This window comes from Manacus candei, unplaced genomic scaffold, assembly GCF_025592945.1.
Source record: "Manacus candei isolate 608988 ecotype Guabito, Panama unplaced genomic scaffold, ASM2559294v1 h1tg000023l, whole genome shotgun sequence".
NCBI classification, from domain to species: Eukaryota; Metazoa; Chordata; class Aves; order Passeriformes; family Pipridae; genus Manacus; species Manacus candei.
In genome coordinates this window covers 26,663,194-26,680,595 of record NW_026138071.1, presented here as the reverse complement: position 1 = coordinate 26,680,595, position 17,402 = coordinate 26,663,194, and the positions used below count along the sequence as shown (strand labels likewise).

Below are 17,402 nucleotides of genomic sequence, written 5' to 3'. Positions count from 1 at the left end.
AAGAGTTTGTTTTATGTCAAGGGAAGGAGACACATTTGCCAGCTTTTGTATCATGTATAAACGGCACTTATTGCTTTTTCCAATTGCAACATGTATGTCCTTTTCTCCTAAGCTTTTTTTTTTTTTCATTGTGGTGACCAGTTGCTAGACTTTCTTAATTTATTTTAGAATTTTAAATGAGCGATTCAAAAGGGCCACAGGGATTGTGGTTTGGATTTGGGCTGTTATTTCTTTAGTTCATTCTGATAAACTGAGGTAGTTGCAATCACAGATGTCAAACTGTTTCTTCAAGTTTAGATGGAAAACCTGTTTTGAGAGGAAAACCCGGTTCTGTAGTTGTGCTGTTCAACTGAGTTTATAGTTTACAGCAGAGACTCTTCTACTTTGTGCACAAAAAGACATGTCATGTCATAGAATCACAGAATGAGCTGAGTTGGAAGGGACCCATCAGGATCATCAAGTCCAACTCCTGGCCCTACACAGGACACCCCAAGAACCCCACCATGTGCCTGAGAGTGTTGTCCAAACTCTCCTTGAACTCATGTCCTTTATTTCATACTAACACTGTTGTTTTCTGGGAACAGGAACCAAGTCTGCCATGAAGGCATCTCTCATGTTCCCTAAACAACTTCCACACAGGCAAGTAGTGATAGAACAAGGGGGAATGGTTTTAAACTGAGAGAGGAGAGATTTAGCTTAGATGTTTGGAAGAAATTCTTCCCTGTGAGGGTGGTGAGGCCCTGGCACAGGTTGTCCAGAGAAGCCGTGGCTGCCCCATCCCTGGAAGTGTCCAAGACCAGGTTGGACAGGGCTTGGAGCAACCTGGGCTAGTGGAAAGTGTCCTTGCCCATGGCAGGGGGTGGAATGGGATGAGCTTTAAGATTCCTTCCAACCCAAACCATCCTGTAATTCTGTGAGTTGAAAAATGCAGTTGATTTTCCACGTCTAGGCAGTGCTATTCCCTAAACCAGTGGGAAAATTGGAAGGGCAGAGGACACCAGATTTTACATACCTGTAGTTTTTGTCATGTGTGAGGCAGTTGAGATGCCTCAGCAGATTACTTTTGTTTTTCAACGCTGGAGAAGTAAAATAAATAGGAAAGTAACTACATAAAGATTGAAAGTAGTGGTTTTTTGTCCTGGCCATGCAACTGGTGCTGAGTGCCTCCAGGTAGCTACCATGAGTTTGGGTGGGTTTTGCTGGTTTGTGTCTTGAGGTGGTACCTCCTGTCTGTTGTGGGTGGCTGTTTTGGAGGTCTGGTGATGTGCCTCTGCTCTTCTGTGCTGGAGGAGATGTACCTGGGATGGGACAGGGTGTTATTTGGGCACGGGGACAGTCATAGCTGCCGAGTTTTGGTCACAAGAACCCTCATCACTTGCTCAGCCAAGGAGGCCTTCATTGCCTTCAAGGAAGGAGATCTTAATCATTTAAGGAGAGCCCTGAAATCTTTCTCAAATATTTTAGGACTGTTTGTTGATGGAAGAAGACCTCAGAATTTTAGCTGGATACTCCTAAGGAAGTTTTTCAAGGGCCAGCAGGTTGCCTCCAAGAAACTAGAGGTGCTGTTCCATACATGAGGTGCAGTCTGTGTAATGAAGTTAGGTATCAGTTCTCTGTTTGGATGCTTGTTACCTAGGAACGTTTTCAGTTGATCTCTAAAAAGCTATTATTTAGAGAGATTCCTGAATGGAATATTGTTGTGTTCTTCAGATGACTTTCAAGTATCTTTTGCTGCCCTGGGAGAAATCACGAGCACATTTCTGAACTTTTTAGAGTAAATTAAGTCGCTACTAAGGGATGAAGAAATGGTTTACTGATTTTTATTTTTTCTTTATTTTTTTGGAAGGTAACAGCAAAGTACTGAGCTCCTAGAGGAGCCCCTTCTGGCAGGCTCTCCCTGCAGAAGGTGTTAGGGAAGCATGTCATGACTTGAACAAGCCCCAGAATATCCATCTGCCACTGGGCAGAGCCAGGTAGGATGTGCTGGAGATGAGAGTTTTGTTCCTGGCTTTTATAACATAGCATAGAAAGGGAAATATGTTTAAAGTTTTCACTGGTCTAAGGTGTTACAAGTCTCAGTTTTTCCTCCACCTGTCTTCACTGCTCACAAAAATGAAAAACAAAAATGAAAAATAAGATTTTTTTTTCACGGTTCTTACCCTGGCTGGTTCTTTCCCTATAAAACTGACTGCAACTGTCAATACGTAAGGATTTTTGGTATTTAGTGGTAAACTCAGTTTAAGTCCAAGTCTCAATGGATTGATTTTAGTTTGTTGGAATATCAGGGAATTATCAACTGTAGTAATATGGCATATAAGGCAGATAATATAAAGTCTAAAATAACTCAAGGATATGCTAGTATGAAAACTTAGTTAAAAACTCATGTAGAAAGAGGGTTATCAAAACCTTATTTTAAAACAAAATATGGTTTTGGTGGATGTTGCCACAAATATGTGGTTTTCACATAACATCTAATTTATAGCTCATATTCCAAGGGTTTGGAAGAATTGTGGGTATGGGAATGGTAGGTTGGGACTTTGTGGACCCCGCTTTGAGTTTTCTGGGCATTTTTTCTGCTTCATGCTAAGACCAGTGTGGTATTGGTATTTATTTTTTATTTTTCTTGGAAAAAGCCACCATGAAATGTTGAGAAATTGAAATGTCTTGGGGGGGGGGAACTGAGATTGAATTAGTGCAATATTCGAGTATGTGGACTTTAAATATTGTGTCAGATCCCTCCCTGACCAAAGCAGTTTAAGATCTGAGATGCACATCCATCCGTGTGTGTTGTCCGTAGCTGTGCTCTGTGTGGCTTCGATTCAGGGAAGGTTTCTGTAGGGTGCCAGCACCCTCTTGTGGGCAGTGTGACGGCCGAGAATTACACTGTGTGACTTGCTGAACCGTTTCAGAACAGTGTATCTTCACACTGATAAGGTCCCGTCGATATTTTCTTAGAACTAGGAGGTTATCTATAAAATTAAAGCTGCCTGCTCCCGATCCAACAGCTGTGCCTATTCATGGAAATAAAATTTCTCGTAGCATTTCTCCTCCCTGTTGCCCTGTATCCTTCTTAGAATCATGGAATCACTGAATGGTTTGGTTGGAAGAGACCTTAAAGATCATCCAGGTCCAACCCCATGGGCAGGGAAGGAGGGGAGTCTTACCCTAAATCTGCCACTTCTCTTCCACCCCACTGCTGGTAGTTGATTTTCCAGTTTTGCAGAGAATGCTGACTGATGGCAGTGGGATCAAGAAACTGCTATTTGGAAAGGGCATTGTTGTATGAGGTGCTGTTTGTGTGGATTGAAATCAACCCCTACAAATGAAACTGAAGATCTAAATTTAAAATATTTAACAAGATGACAACTCTGGATTTGCATGCAGGATAGATTGGCTGTGATAACTTAGAAAGATAAGAACCTCCTTTAAAACTGTTTAAGATTTTTCCTCCAATTAGCTGTTACTTCCCTTGGCAGCACTGAGTAGCTGCATCGAGTATCTTTTAAATGATGTTGGAAATACTGATGTGACTTACTGGGAGATCTAGGCTGCTCAGTTTTTCTCTCTGAATAGTGACCATTTTTGCCTTGGAAACACATCTTAAACACATTTCTGACAGTCACAGGTATGTGGGGAGTCCTTCAGAAAAATAAGTTGATTTCAGTTTTAAGCCATTATTTGCCACATTTTTGCTGACCCTTTCTCCTAGAAGGTGCAGAGATTGCAGATTGGGTTCAGCTAAATAGCTTCTTGTACCTCAGTGGTGTTTCTGAGCTTCATATTAAGTATCTGCAGTCTTTTTTTTTTTATTATTATTATTTTTTAAATTTTTTTTTATTTTATTTTTTTTTTCCCAACCAGGAATGTCCAGAATGGTCTATCCCTTGCCCTTTGCTGGGATCACAAAGGACTGGGCTCTGACACTCTGTATCTTCAGTGTGGACTTTTTACTTTTCAAGAATCAGAAAGTTGTCCCTTTTAAAGTCAGGAGTTGCCATTTGTGATGCGCTTAAATTTGCAAAGAAGCAAACAACTAAGTTGTGTTTTCTCTTTTTGCAGGTTGCAGAATCAGCATGTGTCTCCAATAGTTAAAAAGGTAAGCACACCATATTTTGCAAACATACAGCAGGATACTCTGTTTCCTGATTGATGCATTTAGGTCATAACTTAGAGGAGGAGAGACTTCATCTTAATGTATTTTAAATGGTTTTTTAACAATTGATTGTTTTATGTGAAACTTTTATGTTTGTACTCTAAATCCCTTCAAAGCTGTTGGATCAGCACAGTTTGAAAACAGAGAGATTATTGGTTAGAAATATCTAACAATATGAAGTTGATATTACAAAAACTTCATTACTCTTCTGGCTACAAATTTGCATCCAATCCGTATTAATAAAGTAAATAATCAAAGCTGACATGTAGGAGAGTTTGCCAGGTGTTTGAGCAAAGCTTAATAACTGATTTTGGTGGGAAAGGAGGAAATAGGTCCCATTTATAAGTCTATCTCTTAGTACCAAACATCACCCTACCCACGTGACTGTTTTGGGTTTCTTAAACCTTTTTATGAGATAGCTTCAAGATTCTTGAGTCTCTTTTAACCTCCTTTAAGACTATTTTAGATTTTTCCTCCAATTAGCTGTTACTTCCCTTGGCAGCACTGAGTAGCTGCATCGAGTATCTTTTAAATGATGTTGGAAATACTGATGTGACTTACTGGGAGATCTAGGCTGCTCAGTTTTTCTCTCTGAATAGTGACCATTTTTGCCTTGGAAACACATCTTAAACACATTTCTGACGGTCACAAATATGTGAGGAGTCCTTCAGAAATAAAATACATTAAAAATTAGATGCTCAGTCCTCAAAGTAAGCCAGTAAAAAGGATATAGACAAAGGATACAAAACTTGATAATAAATATATGTTCCAAAATGGTTTATTGTGGAATAAACCTGCAAACATCCTAGGTTATTTCTAATTTGGAGTGGGGCTCTTGACTTCCTTGGTCGAGGGAGCAATAGATGCAACCTCAATTATTTATGTAACAGCAGATGGTGCTGTTGGAGTGGATTTAATCACATGAGGAGTAAACTCCAAGCTGAGGTATATCAGAGCTCTCAGGGTTCCTGATGTGCAGCCAACAGCTCTGTGATCTGGGATTTGCTGTTCTCAGGCTGTAGTTAGCCTCTACTAATTCTAGCAGTTGCTGCTAATTTATATTCATTCTTGCTGAAGTACACTAAACTAGAAGGAAAACTGGTGTTGGCCTGTAATAATGCTTTTCTCGTGTTCGAAAAATACACAACTTGCTTGTGGGGGCAAAAAAATAAAAAAGATCACTAAAAGTGCTTACCAAATACAGTGTGACTATTTCTTTGAAGAATTTCTAAAGTAAGCTGATAGTAGGGGCCAAATCTATAAGAAAATGGGATTTTCAAGGATGGTTTTGGTGCATAGAGATTTTCATGTGATATATATCACATACCATATATTTTTTTATATATATATATATATTTTTATATATATAAAATAGAGGCTGCACCATGGCCTCGAGCCTCCTGCTGCCAGGGAACCTGGATGGGAAGGGACTAGAGGTGCCACAGCTACAGAGTCTCCAGGTTGGGCTCCTAAATCCTTCATGACAGCACCCCATCTATCACAAGCCATAAATCCATGGAGACCTAGTCTGGCTTTGTTCCACTGAACTAGGTGATGGAGGGGAGAACTGAGAAGATGCTGAAGTTTTCTCAGTCTTGCTGTGTTGTTTCTGATCTTGCCTGGATTAGTTTACCTCAGGGATTTGTATGGAGTACGCTCCAGTTGTTCAGTGTCTCTGTGTTCCTGGTTCAGTGATGCAGGAGAAATGGGAGTATTCAAGATGTGTGGGTCCCAAATTCCATCTGAGAGCTGCTTTTTCTTTGGAGAGCAGGCAGTCCAGTTTCTCCTTACGCCTCGGTGCGTGTCAAATCTGTGAAATACAAGATGTTACGGGATTTGCTGCTTTCAGCATGTACGTTAACACTGAAGCTTTGTTCTGGTGTGCAGCACTTGGCTTTCAACTTGCTTTTGTCTAATCATGCAGAGCTTATAATATATTTAAGGATACTGGATTTTTAATTTCATGCACATTACAGATTGCTTATTACAGGGTTGTTCAGTCTGGAGAAGAGAAGGCTCTGAGGAGACCTCATTGCAACCTTCCAGTTCTGAAAGGGGGCTTATGAAAAAGAGGGAGAGTAACTTTTGACACAGGCAGATAGTGATAGAACAAGGGAAAATAGTTTTAAACTGTAAGAGGAGAGATTTAGATTAGAAATTAGGAAGAAATTCTTTCCTGTGAGGGTGGTGAGGCCCTGGCACAGGTTGCCCAAAGAAACTGTCAATGCCTCATCCCTGGAAGGGTTCAAGGCCAGTTTGGACAGGGCTTGGTCTAGTAGAAAGCGTCCCTGCCCATGGCAGGAGGTTGGAACAAGATGAGCTTTTTTTTAAGGTCCTTTCCAACCCAAACCACTGGTCTGTAATTTGACTCTATGATGTTTTTTCTTTCCTAAAGCTGTTGTTGGTGTTCCACCTGCAAGTGAATGTAGTTGGTCACTAAGTTTCTCTCCCAAGTGCACTGTGTACGTTCCTTAGTCAGTCAGATTTTAGAGACCTTTTTCTTTCTTAAAAGCTATCAGCCTTGAAGCTGAGATTGTCTCAGGTCTTCTTCCTTATACCCCAGAGTCACTTTACCTTGGGGAGCAGAGGTAGAGTAGGAGCTGCTTTTGGGGAGAAGAGCTTTGGGGGTGACTCTTTTCAGTCTTTACACCAAGTTCTGTGAACGAAATCTCTGACAGGTTAGGGCAGATAAATTAATTATTAAAACCAAAATAACTTTTTAACTTCAAATACCTAATGCAGCAACTCTTCTCTGAAAAGGAAGGAGAAATACGTGTTGTTATGTGTATCTTTCTGGAATGTTGTGAGAAAAATGTGGTGAAAGTTTCAGTGGCTGGGAGAATTATGGTAAAGAGCTCAGTGGTTTCACAGGCTGTTTTTTGCATTTAACAAAGTGTGCTGTTTTCTCAGAGGAGCAAAATGACTTCTCATCCCCCTAAGGGGTGATTTTTCCTTTTCTCTCCATGTATCAATGTTGCTGTTCCTTCAAAGCCATGTAGACATAGATACCTCACCCTCCACGTCCTTGCTCTGTCATACACAGCTTATTGGGGATTGAGATGTGAAACTTGGGCTGAAACTGTTAATTAGTGCGCAGAAGAGCGTGCTAAATTAGGCACAGCGCTAGTTTGGTGAGTTGCTTTTAGATGGGACTCATTTCCTCCTGGGCATCTTAGTGGTCAACACGTGGTAGCATGGCTATGGCATTGATGGCTTGTTCCTCCATGGCGAGTTCTCCTTTTTAAATTGTGTCAGCTGAGCTCAAAACATCCTGTTGCTATTTCTTCATCCTCAGAGAGGTAGTGTCCATTAACATCGATGCTGAAGTAGAACTTCAGGTCCTCTGAAGTGGGGAAGTTTGAAGCCTTTAGTGCTTAGGCTTCAGACAAAAATGATTTAAGTCAACAAGTTGACTCAATCTCTGCTTTCCATAACAGACTGGAGATGAAAAAGCTGGTACCTGGGATCTGAAGAACGATTATCATAGGGTGGAGCTCCTTGCTAGCATTTCAATCCAATCCCAGTGGTGACCTCCAGCATGTTGCTTTTGGCTAGTGAAATACTGCTGATTTAAGATGCCAGTGGCAATGCTTTTAAAAAAAGGTCAACCTGGATAGTTGTCAAAATGTGATGGTGCATGTAAGTCATCTACCTGAGTTCATCCAGATTCAGTGGTGTGCTGTGTTCCAAAGAGCCAAGGCCTGATGTACTGAAAAATAAAGGTCTGACTGCAGCTGAAGGTGACTGGTCAGAGAAATCTCATCACTGAAGAAACCTGTGGAGCTTGCACCTGCAAGCATTCCCTGCTGGAGCGTGCTTTTTTTGCCCTGTGAGGCTTAATCTGAAGGCAGGATTAAAGGATAGCTGCAACCCCCAGGCTGTGCTGATGATCCACAGGATCCACAGGATGAACGTGTGTTTGGTTGGTTGCTCAGATGGGGGAAACAGAATAATACCACATCATCCCATGGTGTCACATGTTGCTTTTTAGTTTATGAAAAGGCTGGAAAATGCCACAGTTCATGTTGACATTGGGAAGGCTCTTGGTCAGACCTGATGTACAAACCCTTGCATGTAAAATCTGTGACTAAAACATATTTCAGATTGGGATATTTATGCATTCCTGCTATTCTCAAATATATTTTGTGCATTTTTGAGGCAGTGCATGAAATGGGAACATGAGAAACAGTTAGAAAGGATGCCTAAGGCATCTTGGGTTTATGCACTAGGGCGTATAAATATTTCCTTGCTTATGTCTCTCCTTGTTTCTGAGCTTTAAGAATGAAGAGTTGCCCACCTTTTTTGATAACAAAATAAAATTATTTCTGCCTTTCCATGCCCAGCAGTGATGGTATCTTTGATACAGCCATTCTAAGAGAACTGTCCTTCCTTGCCCCTTTTACGTGGCAAAGAGTTAATTGTCACATGTGCCTCCTGCAGTGGGTAGGGGTGAGCTGCATCCTGCCTTCATCCTTGTTCACTGGACTGTGCATTTCTGCACTCCAGGCTTTGAGGAGGCGGGGAAAGAGAGCACAGGGATAACCCTCCTTTTGGGAATACTTTGCTGCCACTTTGGGAGGGGGCCAGGGGGCTGGTGGGGAGTAGGTGGGTGCATGGCATTCCCTCAAGCCGTGGTTCTCAGCATGGGGACCTTCTGTAGCCCGGCCCGACCGCGCTGGAAACGGAGAAGGACAAAACGATCGGAGAGGAAAGGTATTGTTTTAATTCCTGCGTGGTTGAGACAAAGTAGTCGAAGGAGGGGTTGTAGTGGTGGTGTAAATGTAGTTTTCAGGTGAGGCTTGAACCTTCACTGCAAAGTGCAACTTCAGTGTTTGTGGTTTGGGTTCATGAGAAATTCGGTTTGTCAGAAATATTTCGAGCAAGATCCTTCAGTGTTTCCCAGCATTTTATTTCACTTGGCTTTCAAAGTTTGGAAGGAGAGGACTTTTTTAACAAATAGGAAACTTCTCTAAAACTGCAGCTTTCTAGCATATGCTGTCATCCAATAGTTCTGTGTCATCTCTCAAGTTATGGGTTTTTTTGCATATATGCCATTTTCTGTGTGTAAAACATTGTTAGCTGCTAAATTTCCCTTTCAAGGTAAATTTAGGTTTTCCCTCAATGATTAGGATAAACCAAGCTAGTTTTTAAGATATTTGACAACTCTTTTTTTGTATGCAGTGAATACCTGGAATATCCAAACAAAAGAAATGTAGGTTATCTCTCTCTATGTCGTCATGTGGGGTGTACTTGCTATTGCCAACATTTACTTAAAAATGTTTCAAGCAGTCTCTTGGAAAAATAAAGGCAAATACTGTTGTGTTAGCTGGTACATTTTTTAGTACTTCTGATGTTCTTCCTATCTTTAGAAATACTCTATAGGAATTAAAGACTTCAAAACCGGAAGAGAACTAAAAGTGGGCTTTTTCCTGGCTCTACTTAAATTAGCATATATTTAGATGTTGTTTTCCTGTTTGAAGTGGCTGGCTTGTAATGCATCTAGAAAAGAAAAGATGTTTGTAGTCTGAATATTGCAGGGTGTGCTGTTGTGCAGAATCCCTTGGCTTCAGCAAGTGAATTTAGGTAACAGCTGGATGGAGGTTTGTTGCTCCGTGTTAAATGCCCTATACTTACTACACTAGCATAGTACAGTCAAAACCTCAATTGATTTTAGCAGTATACCTGAGAGAAAACAGTTCCTGCAGCCGTGGAGAGGCTTCCTCCACACTGAATGTGCTGTCAATGCACTGACCCAAATCAGTTAATATTTACATCAGTTATTCTTCATTGCTCTTTTTGAAAGTTCTGTTAATCTCTGAGCAGCAGTTAATCTTCTTCCTTTACTCTTACGGGTTTTTTTCTGAAATAAAAGTTTTTTCGAGTGCTCTTGGAGAATGTTACTGTAGTTGTGTCCCTTATCCCAGAGCAGGATTTTAGCAACAAAACTTGAGGGTTTGTCATACCTGCTGTCATACCAGCTTCAGTGAAGTCCTTTTGGAAGCTATCCTTGCTCAGGTGCCACTGACCATTACCCGACCTCAGTGTGGAGGCTTTGTGTCTGTAGGACCTGAGAGGTTTCTGGATGTCTGTCGCTAAATGGGTTATTTTCAGCAAATGTATTTATTAATGCAGTTTTGCTGCTTTATTAAAGGTTTGGAAGGTCAAAGGAGTTGGAAATGCTTTTCCTTCTTCAATGGGAAATGATAAGTGAATCATTAATGACTTTCAGAAGTAATCAATCATGCCTTGGCAAGAGGCTACTTTTTCTGTAGTGAGTAGCCTGGGCTCAGAGTCCTTTTTTGTGAAAAAATCTCCTTGAACACTGCCAGGGTTGGGGCATCCACAGCATTCATACAGTTTGAGTATTCATACAGTTTGCTGTCATGAGACAGGGACTCTGCCAGCCTGAGGTGAGGTAGCCAGGACTGTGGCTGTGTAGCCTGCAGATGGGATGAAATGTTCTGGGAAGTTCTGCATCCTTCTCAGGTCATCAAGAGTGTTTTAGCTTAGAGGACGAACAGGAAAACAGAAATGGGAACAGGGGGGAACAGCTTTAAGCTCAAAGAGAAGAGATTTAGATTAGACGCTGGATGGAAGTTCTTCCCTGTGAGGGTGGCGAGGCCCTGGCACAGGTTGCCCAGAGAAACTATTGATGTCCCATCCCTGGAAGTGTCCCAGGGCAGGTTGGAGAGGGCTTGGAGCAACCTGGAAGGTGTCCCTGCCCATGGCAGGGGGTGAAATGAGATGAGCTTTAAGGACCCTTCCAACCCAAACCACTCTAGGGTTCTAGGATGATTCTGTGTTTTGTTACACGCCAGTGAAGTTGTAGTGCACAAGGTGAATGGTGGCAGAGGCATGGAAGAAAGTTTGGCACTGTGAAACCCAGAGTTTGCCTAAAGCTTTGATGAATAAGGTGAAGTTTACATAGTCATTTTGTGCATAGTCTTTGAATTAAAAACACAGAAAGAGTTCTGTAAATTCTGTGAATTGTTTTAGGCGATCCTGGGAGCCTCAGGGGAAGCAGTACATGTAGATCAAGAATTTCAGTTCTGCACCCATTGCAGTTCTGCTCTGCTGGTGCCAAAATCAGCGAGGAGTTTTACTGCCCTTCTTAATTGTCAGAGTTTTGCAATTTGTTGAGTTGATGCTGCCTGGCTAGTGGAGCATCTGAACAGCTTCAGTGTGCTCAGAAATGTGGTTTTGTGTCTTTTCTCAGCACCTCCCCTCCCTGTCTGGGGAGATTCCTCTTAGTTACTTGAGTGGACGTCCTCTGCAGACAGGCCTGGGGAGTGAAGAGGATTCATGTTCCCTTCAGGCCCCACACTGGGATGATGATACACATTTGTGATGGTGGTAAATTCAGGATATCTGCTTATACAGGCTTTGTTTGTGAAGCTGTGTGGTGTGACGACAAACACAGAGATATATTTAGTTCTCATTCTACCATCAGAAGCGTGGCATTAATTATTGTAATAATTGCTAATGGCATTTTACATTTTCGCTAATGGCTGTTTGGCTCTTGCTGTGAAAAGTAACCTGTGAAGATTGTTGAGGGTTTAAGCTGATGATAAACAGATTTCATTGTTTTAAATTACTGAATTACAATACTTAGCATGGATGTTAAAGTTGCAGACTTACACATCTATATGTATTTTTTAATGTCATTCTTAATTTCTCAGTTTCTGATATTTGTTTTTGTAATAGGGTTATCTATTAGTAGTATTATTTATTATTGGTAGTATTATTGGTATTTATTATTAGTGGTATTGTTTTTAGTGTATTAGTGTAGTCTGATTAGTGTATTACTTGTTTCTGCATCCCTACATATCTTTCATTCTTGCATGGAAGTTTTTATGGGGATTATGTTTTTCTTCTTATGTTACCAAAGCTAAAACCAAGTTGACTTTAAAAAGACCAAATCAGAACAATACAATTCATTATGTTTGGCATTTAGAGCTGTACTCTGGATTTGCAGCATGCTTCTGTATGCTTTGCATGAATTCTCTACTGAAATGGTGAGTAGGGGTGGACTGTCTGATTTCTTTTTGGACTTGGTAATTACATGTTAAGGATTACTATAGTGTGCAATCTGTGTGTGAAGAACAACATCAGCACAAAGTTCTGCCTTTTGTTATTAGCTAAACTGACTGCAATTTAATGTCTAGCAGAATGAAAGCTAGATTTTCCCACCAGAGCTGGGAAGAAAAAAGGAATAAATTCATTGTTACAGAGCAGGCATTTGGCTACATAAAATAAGTGTGGATTTTATTGTGTCAACCTTGTCAAGCAACCGTGTTTTATTTATATGGTTCTTCTTCTTGATGACTTTGACTCCACTGTTTGACTTCCACCAGTGCTGGTACTTAAAGAAGTCTCAAAGCATTGGAATAACAAAGTATTTCACATTGGCAGCTGGATGAGAGACACAGATGTGTGTCCGCTGAGTGAAGAGTAAAACATAATATAATAGAGCAGAAACTTCAGTGCTGAGAATTGTACCATCATGAAATCAAGCATCATCATCTTTCTGTGAGGGAGCACACCTTCCAGTGCTCCCACAGCTTTGCAAGCATAAACCACCTCCTCTTCCCACTCTGTTCTCCCTGTCCCTTCCAGCAACCACCTCAGCCCTTGGTTTCACAAGGGTTTGCCATTCCTGGCAGTGTCCTCATAGGACATCACCAGACCTCTCTTCTTCCCAACCTGTTTGTAATAGTTTTGGAGTAGGATCAAAGAAGCATTTAAAAGTAGGGCTTCTGTCTTCGTTTGATCTGATCATCAGCAAAAGGAATCAAAGTTTGCGGATGTTACATGATTATCACAGAACGATTTTGCATTTATATTGTGCTTTACTCCCTTCAGGTACTTTCCAAATATTTAGCTGTGGTAATGAATCAGCAGAAAATGAATGCATTATGATAAAAAAATAAATTGCAATGCAGAATGGAGAAAGCACAGTGCTTAGTTGATGCTTCAGAAAAGCAGTGAGGCAGATGCACAAAATTCAACAGACTGACAAGTACAAGACCAATTTCTGTGATTTGATCCACTCCAGTGTAAGAATGTGAAGCCCATTAATGCTCCACTACTTTTTCCTTGTTATAATAAGGGATCTTTTGTTAAAAGATTTACTCACTGGGTGATTTTTGGGGTCGCTCATGGCATTATGAGGTTGGAACAATTAGCTAGAAAACAACAGATATTATGTACTTGATTAGTTTTCAGGGGAAACTGAGTAGCATAATAAAAAAAAAAACCAAACCAAACCATAAAACCCATCACTCTTAAATGACTGCTTTTGATTAGGATAGAAGTGTTGCCTTCTTTCAAACCAAATGCTAGGTATTTACATATTTTGGTGTGAGGTGCTTATACCCACCTTTAGATCAGTCTCTCTTGAAATGGAAGTCCCTGTGGTGAATAAAATCTATTTCCCCAATTCCAGTAACCTTTATGTAATATCATCTTTTGTTTCAGTTAATTGGAAAGTCCATATGTAGGAGAGAGAGTTCCATTACCCACTCTGGCCTGATGTGGGGCTGCATCTTTCAGTCATTGATGACCATCTCAGTTTTGGGAGGGATCTCGGATCAGGATTTAAGCAAACATCCCAATGCAAAGGCAGGGCCCAGGCTTCTGCTTTTAAAGGACATTTAGTGCTTTGCCTTGTAAGCTGGTATCTTAAAGCTTAAATATCTCTCTTCCTGTTTTCCAGACAGAAGCAGTCTCTGCCAGCCAAGAAACCAGCAAAAATATTTCACAATGGATGTAGACGATGAAGAAAACATGAGTAAGATGTTTATTTATGTAGTAATAAACTCTGTAATAGTTTCTGAAGGTGACTTTTTCTCACAGGCACGGGGATGACTGCAAAGGAACTTGGGATGCAGAAATGAAAATTCTTTAAAATACAATATAGAAGAGTGAGCTGGAGCTTTTGCATTAGAAGTGTTTTAAATATGCTAATCTACTTATACCTTCTGTATTATACCTCACACCTTATATTTTTCTTATAACAACTGACTAATCAAACAACATATTTCCCTGTTCTGAACCAGCAGTGAAGAAGGGAGGTACCAGTAGTGTCCATGCTAAGGGTTAAGTACCAGTAAGACGTGAGGCGTGAGATGAAGGGAATGGAGTTGAAGAGTATAAAATAAAGGAGAGAAAGCAGAAATGGAGAAAGGAAAAGGCAAAGGAGGAGTTGGGGGTCATCACATAGGATGATTATTCTTATTAGATGGTGATTGTCCCAACCCTGAGCTACTGAATTATTAAAGTGCCTTTAAAGTACAAAAATAGTCAAATATAGTGATGATCTTAGTGCAGCAAAGTGCTGTGAGACTGCTAACTCTGGGCTGTAATGAAGAACTGATAACCTGTGAGAAAAGCATTCTCATTAAAACATTACAGAATATTTACACTGTTATTTGCCTTTCAACTGTCTTTTTTTTTTTTGTGAACCAGAGAATTGTTCTGTTGCTGCTGTGCTGTGCCTGACTGTAAATGATTGCATTTGGTGTAATAACAAATGTGCTTATTTTTCCCCTAAGTGACAGTGGCTAAAGGGTGCATCTGGCAGAGGTAACAAACCCAGCAATGTAGGAGCAGCAGAGTTGTAATTCAGTCTGGAGGAGTTACAGAAAAATTTTAGTGCGAGCTAAAGAAGATGGGTCAAACAAACCCCAAACAAACATTTTCCACCCCCAAAAAAACCAAAACAAAGCAAAAAATATTGTCTGAACTAGAATGCATCTTTTCTCCTTAGAGTGAAATAGCAAACTCAACTGGAATATGCTTACTAACATTTTCTTTTGCTTGGTATAAAAGAAATTACTTCAAATGGAAGCTTTAGCTATTTCTAGAAGTGGTCTCCCTGAGGAGGACTTCAGAAAAGTAAAGTGTAATTGGGTAATATCACATAAGATAATTTTTTTGATAAAACATCCTTTTTTTCAATAAGGAGTGTAACTGAGCATGAATAAAAGGTGCCTTCCTGAACTGGAGGAATATATCATGTCTTTACAGGGGCATTCTGTCCCTGAGCAAAAGACTACATTTTTGTCTGCTTCTGGGGTTTTTGCGTGTTAGTGCGTCAGTACAGGAAACCACTCATGGAATTTTTTATCATTTCAGGAGCCTGGCTCCATTGAGTTGTTAAAATTTTCCATGGAATGCATTTGTATAACGTCAGTTGTGTCCCAGAAGCATGTTTTGAGATGTCGGATCACTGTGTCCCCTTGGCTGAGTGTGCCCACACAAACATTATGAATTTGAAGTGTTAAATCATCACATTTGAGGGGGAGAAATCAAAGTTTAAGTTCTTAAGTTCTTCACTTTAATTTGTGTGAAGACATATGCTTTTTTAACTTTTTATCTCTCTTTATTTTTGTATCTCTTAAAATTGTGGTGGCATATCAGAGGTTGCCTATTAATTTTTTTATTGTTTTATGTAACTGCATTTGGGGAAAAGTTTCTTAAAGGAAAGGAAGGTGGGCATATGCAGTCTTTGTTACCTGTGGTTTCATAACTGGGATTCCTCTGCAGAAGCCAGAATTAAAATTGTTTTGGTTCAGCTGAAACTTAAGACAGTGATGTTGCTAAATTAACATCTCTGAGAAAACACAATGTTTCCATCTTCAGCTTTTAAGGTCTTCCTCGTTTATCCATTGGCTATAGCGAAGATGTTAGAGGAGATTTGGGGAAAGATATGGTTATTTGGAATATTTTTATTTGTTTTCTGTTGCTTTACATGGCTGTTACTTCTACAGCACTCTGAACACTTGGGACACCAGCATGTAGCTGTCCTGACCTTTCTCTTTGATAATTTTTCCTCCTTTTTCAAAAAGATGCTCAGAAGAGAGCATGCTGGTTTTTAATGAAAAAAAGATATTTATTTAGAATGTCCCCAGGCCACTAAATGAGAGTAGCTACAATCATCATCTTTCAGTTCAACTAAGAGTCATCTAAATTTAATTAATTGTGCTCCAGATCAGACAGAGCAAGGAGAGTGCTGTCTCTCAGCAAGCAGGTAATGGAAGTTCCCCAATGGATAAAACATCTTAATTGGAGGCACTTTTTAATTACAGGGAATAAACCCAAAAATGAACCAATGCACTCAGAGAGATCTCATTCTTTACTGACATGAAAATTTCCTGTGACTTTTTTCCCGCTTTGAGTGTCCTTGGGTTTGTAAGTTCTCAAACAAGATCTGGGGGGCAAGGACTTTCCTTCCACTGAAGTTGTTGGTGTGTGATACTGTCAACTGTGATTTGAACCAAGGCAACTTCCACAGACATCAGTCAAATCTACAGTTGAAGCTGCCAACTAGTTTTAGTGACCAGAAAATATACCAACCTCACGAAAAATGTCCAACTTTTAAATCATGGGTTGTATAAATGTTTAGAAAAACAGGATCTCAATCATCAAGTGTATTAATGCTGCTTTAAAGCATTAAATACACAGCAGACATGATGGTCCTCAAAGGGCTCTCTAAAGCATTCATTCCTTGAACACTTATTTAAAGACTGGAAAATGCATAGGCAAAAAGAACACTGAAAACCTAGGGTTAGGCTGTTTGTAAACCTCTTGATTTTTGGGTCTGTTAGAAGATCCACAAGACTATGCAACCTTCCTGAGGCAAGACAATGTTAATATATGGTCACTTGTCAACAAAAGTTTAATCAAAAAGGAAGTAGAATAATAAAGAGCATCCATTACTGAATGTAGAAGTGTTTTATAATTCAGATTTTTTTTTTACTCCTACCAGCTCTCTCTTTTGCTTTATACTTTCTAACAGTGTTTTAACATTTACAGTTCTCATTTTCCCGTCCTATTTTAGCGGTGATGCTGGCAGCACAAAACTTATCACTGGTCTCCAAATGAGACTGCCAGACTTTAAAATTATCCTAGAACGTTCAAGGAGTGGTGATTCACATCTGTCATGACCTCAGGACAAGGGACAGCTAGAGCCCTATGGCGTAGAGGAGGGATGAGAAGGTTGAAATGCTAGAGATCTCTGTAAAAGTGTGCACAGCAGGGAGTGTTTAATATTAAAATCATCAAATTAAAAAAAAATAGCCAATAAAAAACAATAGATGCTTTAAGACTAGCAGTGGAAGTTCAAAGCAAGCAATGGGAGATGTTTTCATGCAACGTCTAATGAAGTTGTAAAGTGCTTTGGCCAGGACATTGTGGATACCAAGAGTTTGTGGGGTCTTTAAAAGCAAATTAGGCATTTTGCTGGGGG

At 40.1% G+C, this 17,402-nt stretch overlaps 1 protein-coding gene across 3 annotated transcripts in view; it reads left to right on the top strand.

Moving 5' to 3' along the window:
• ADARB1 (adenosine deaminase RNA specific B1) overlaps positions 1-17,402 on the top strand; it is a 70,816-nt gene that overhangs the window by 16,870 nt on the left and 36,544 nt on the right. For 2 of the 3 annotated variants that reach the window (XM_051787176.1, XM_051787177.1), the window contains exons 2-3: positions 4,060-4,096; positions 13,869-13,943. In XM_051787176.1, the coding sequence (XP_051643136.1) occupies positions 13,916-13,943 (28 nt within the window). In that variant the 5' untranslated portion in view covers positions 4,060-4,096; positions 13,869-13,915. Of the gene's footprint in view, positions 1-4,059; positions 4,097-10,976; positions 11,507-13,868; positions 13,944-17,402 lie in introns of those variants that run through there. The other variant, XM_051787175.1, reaches the window with a different exon arrangement.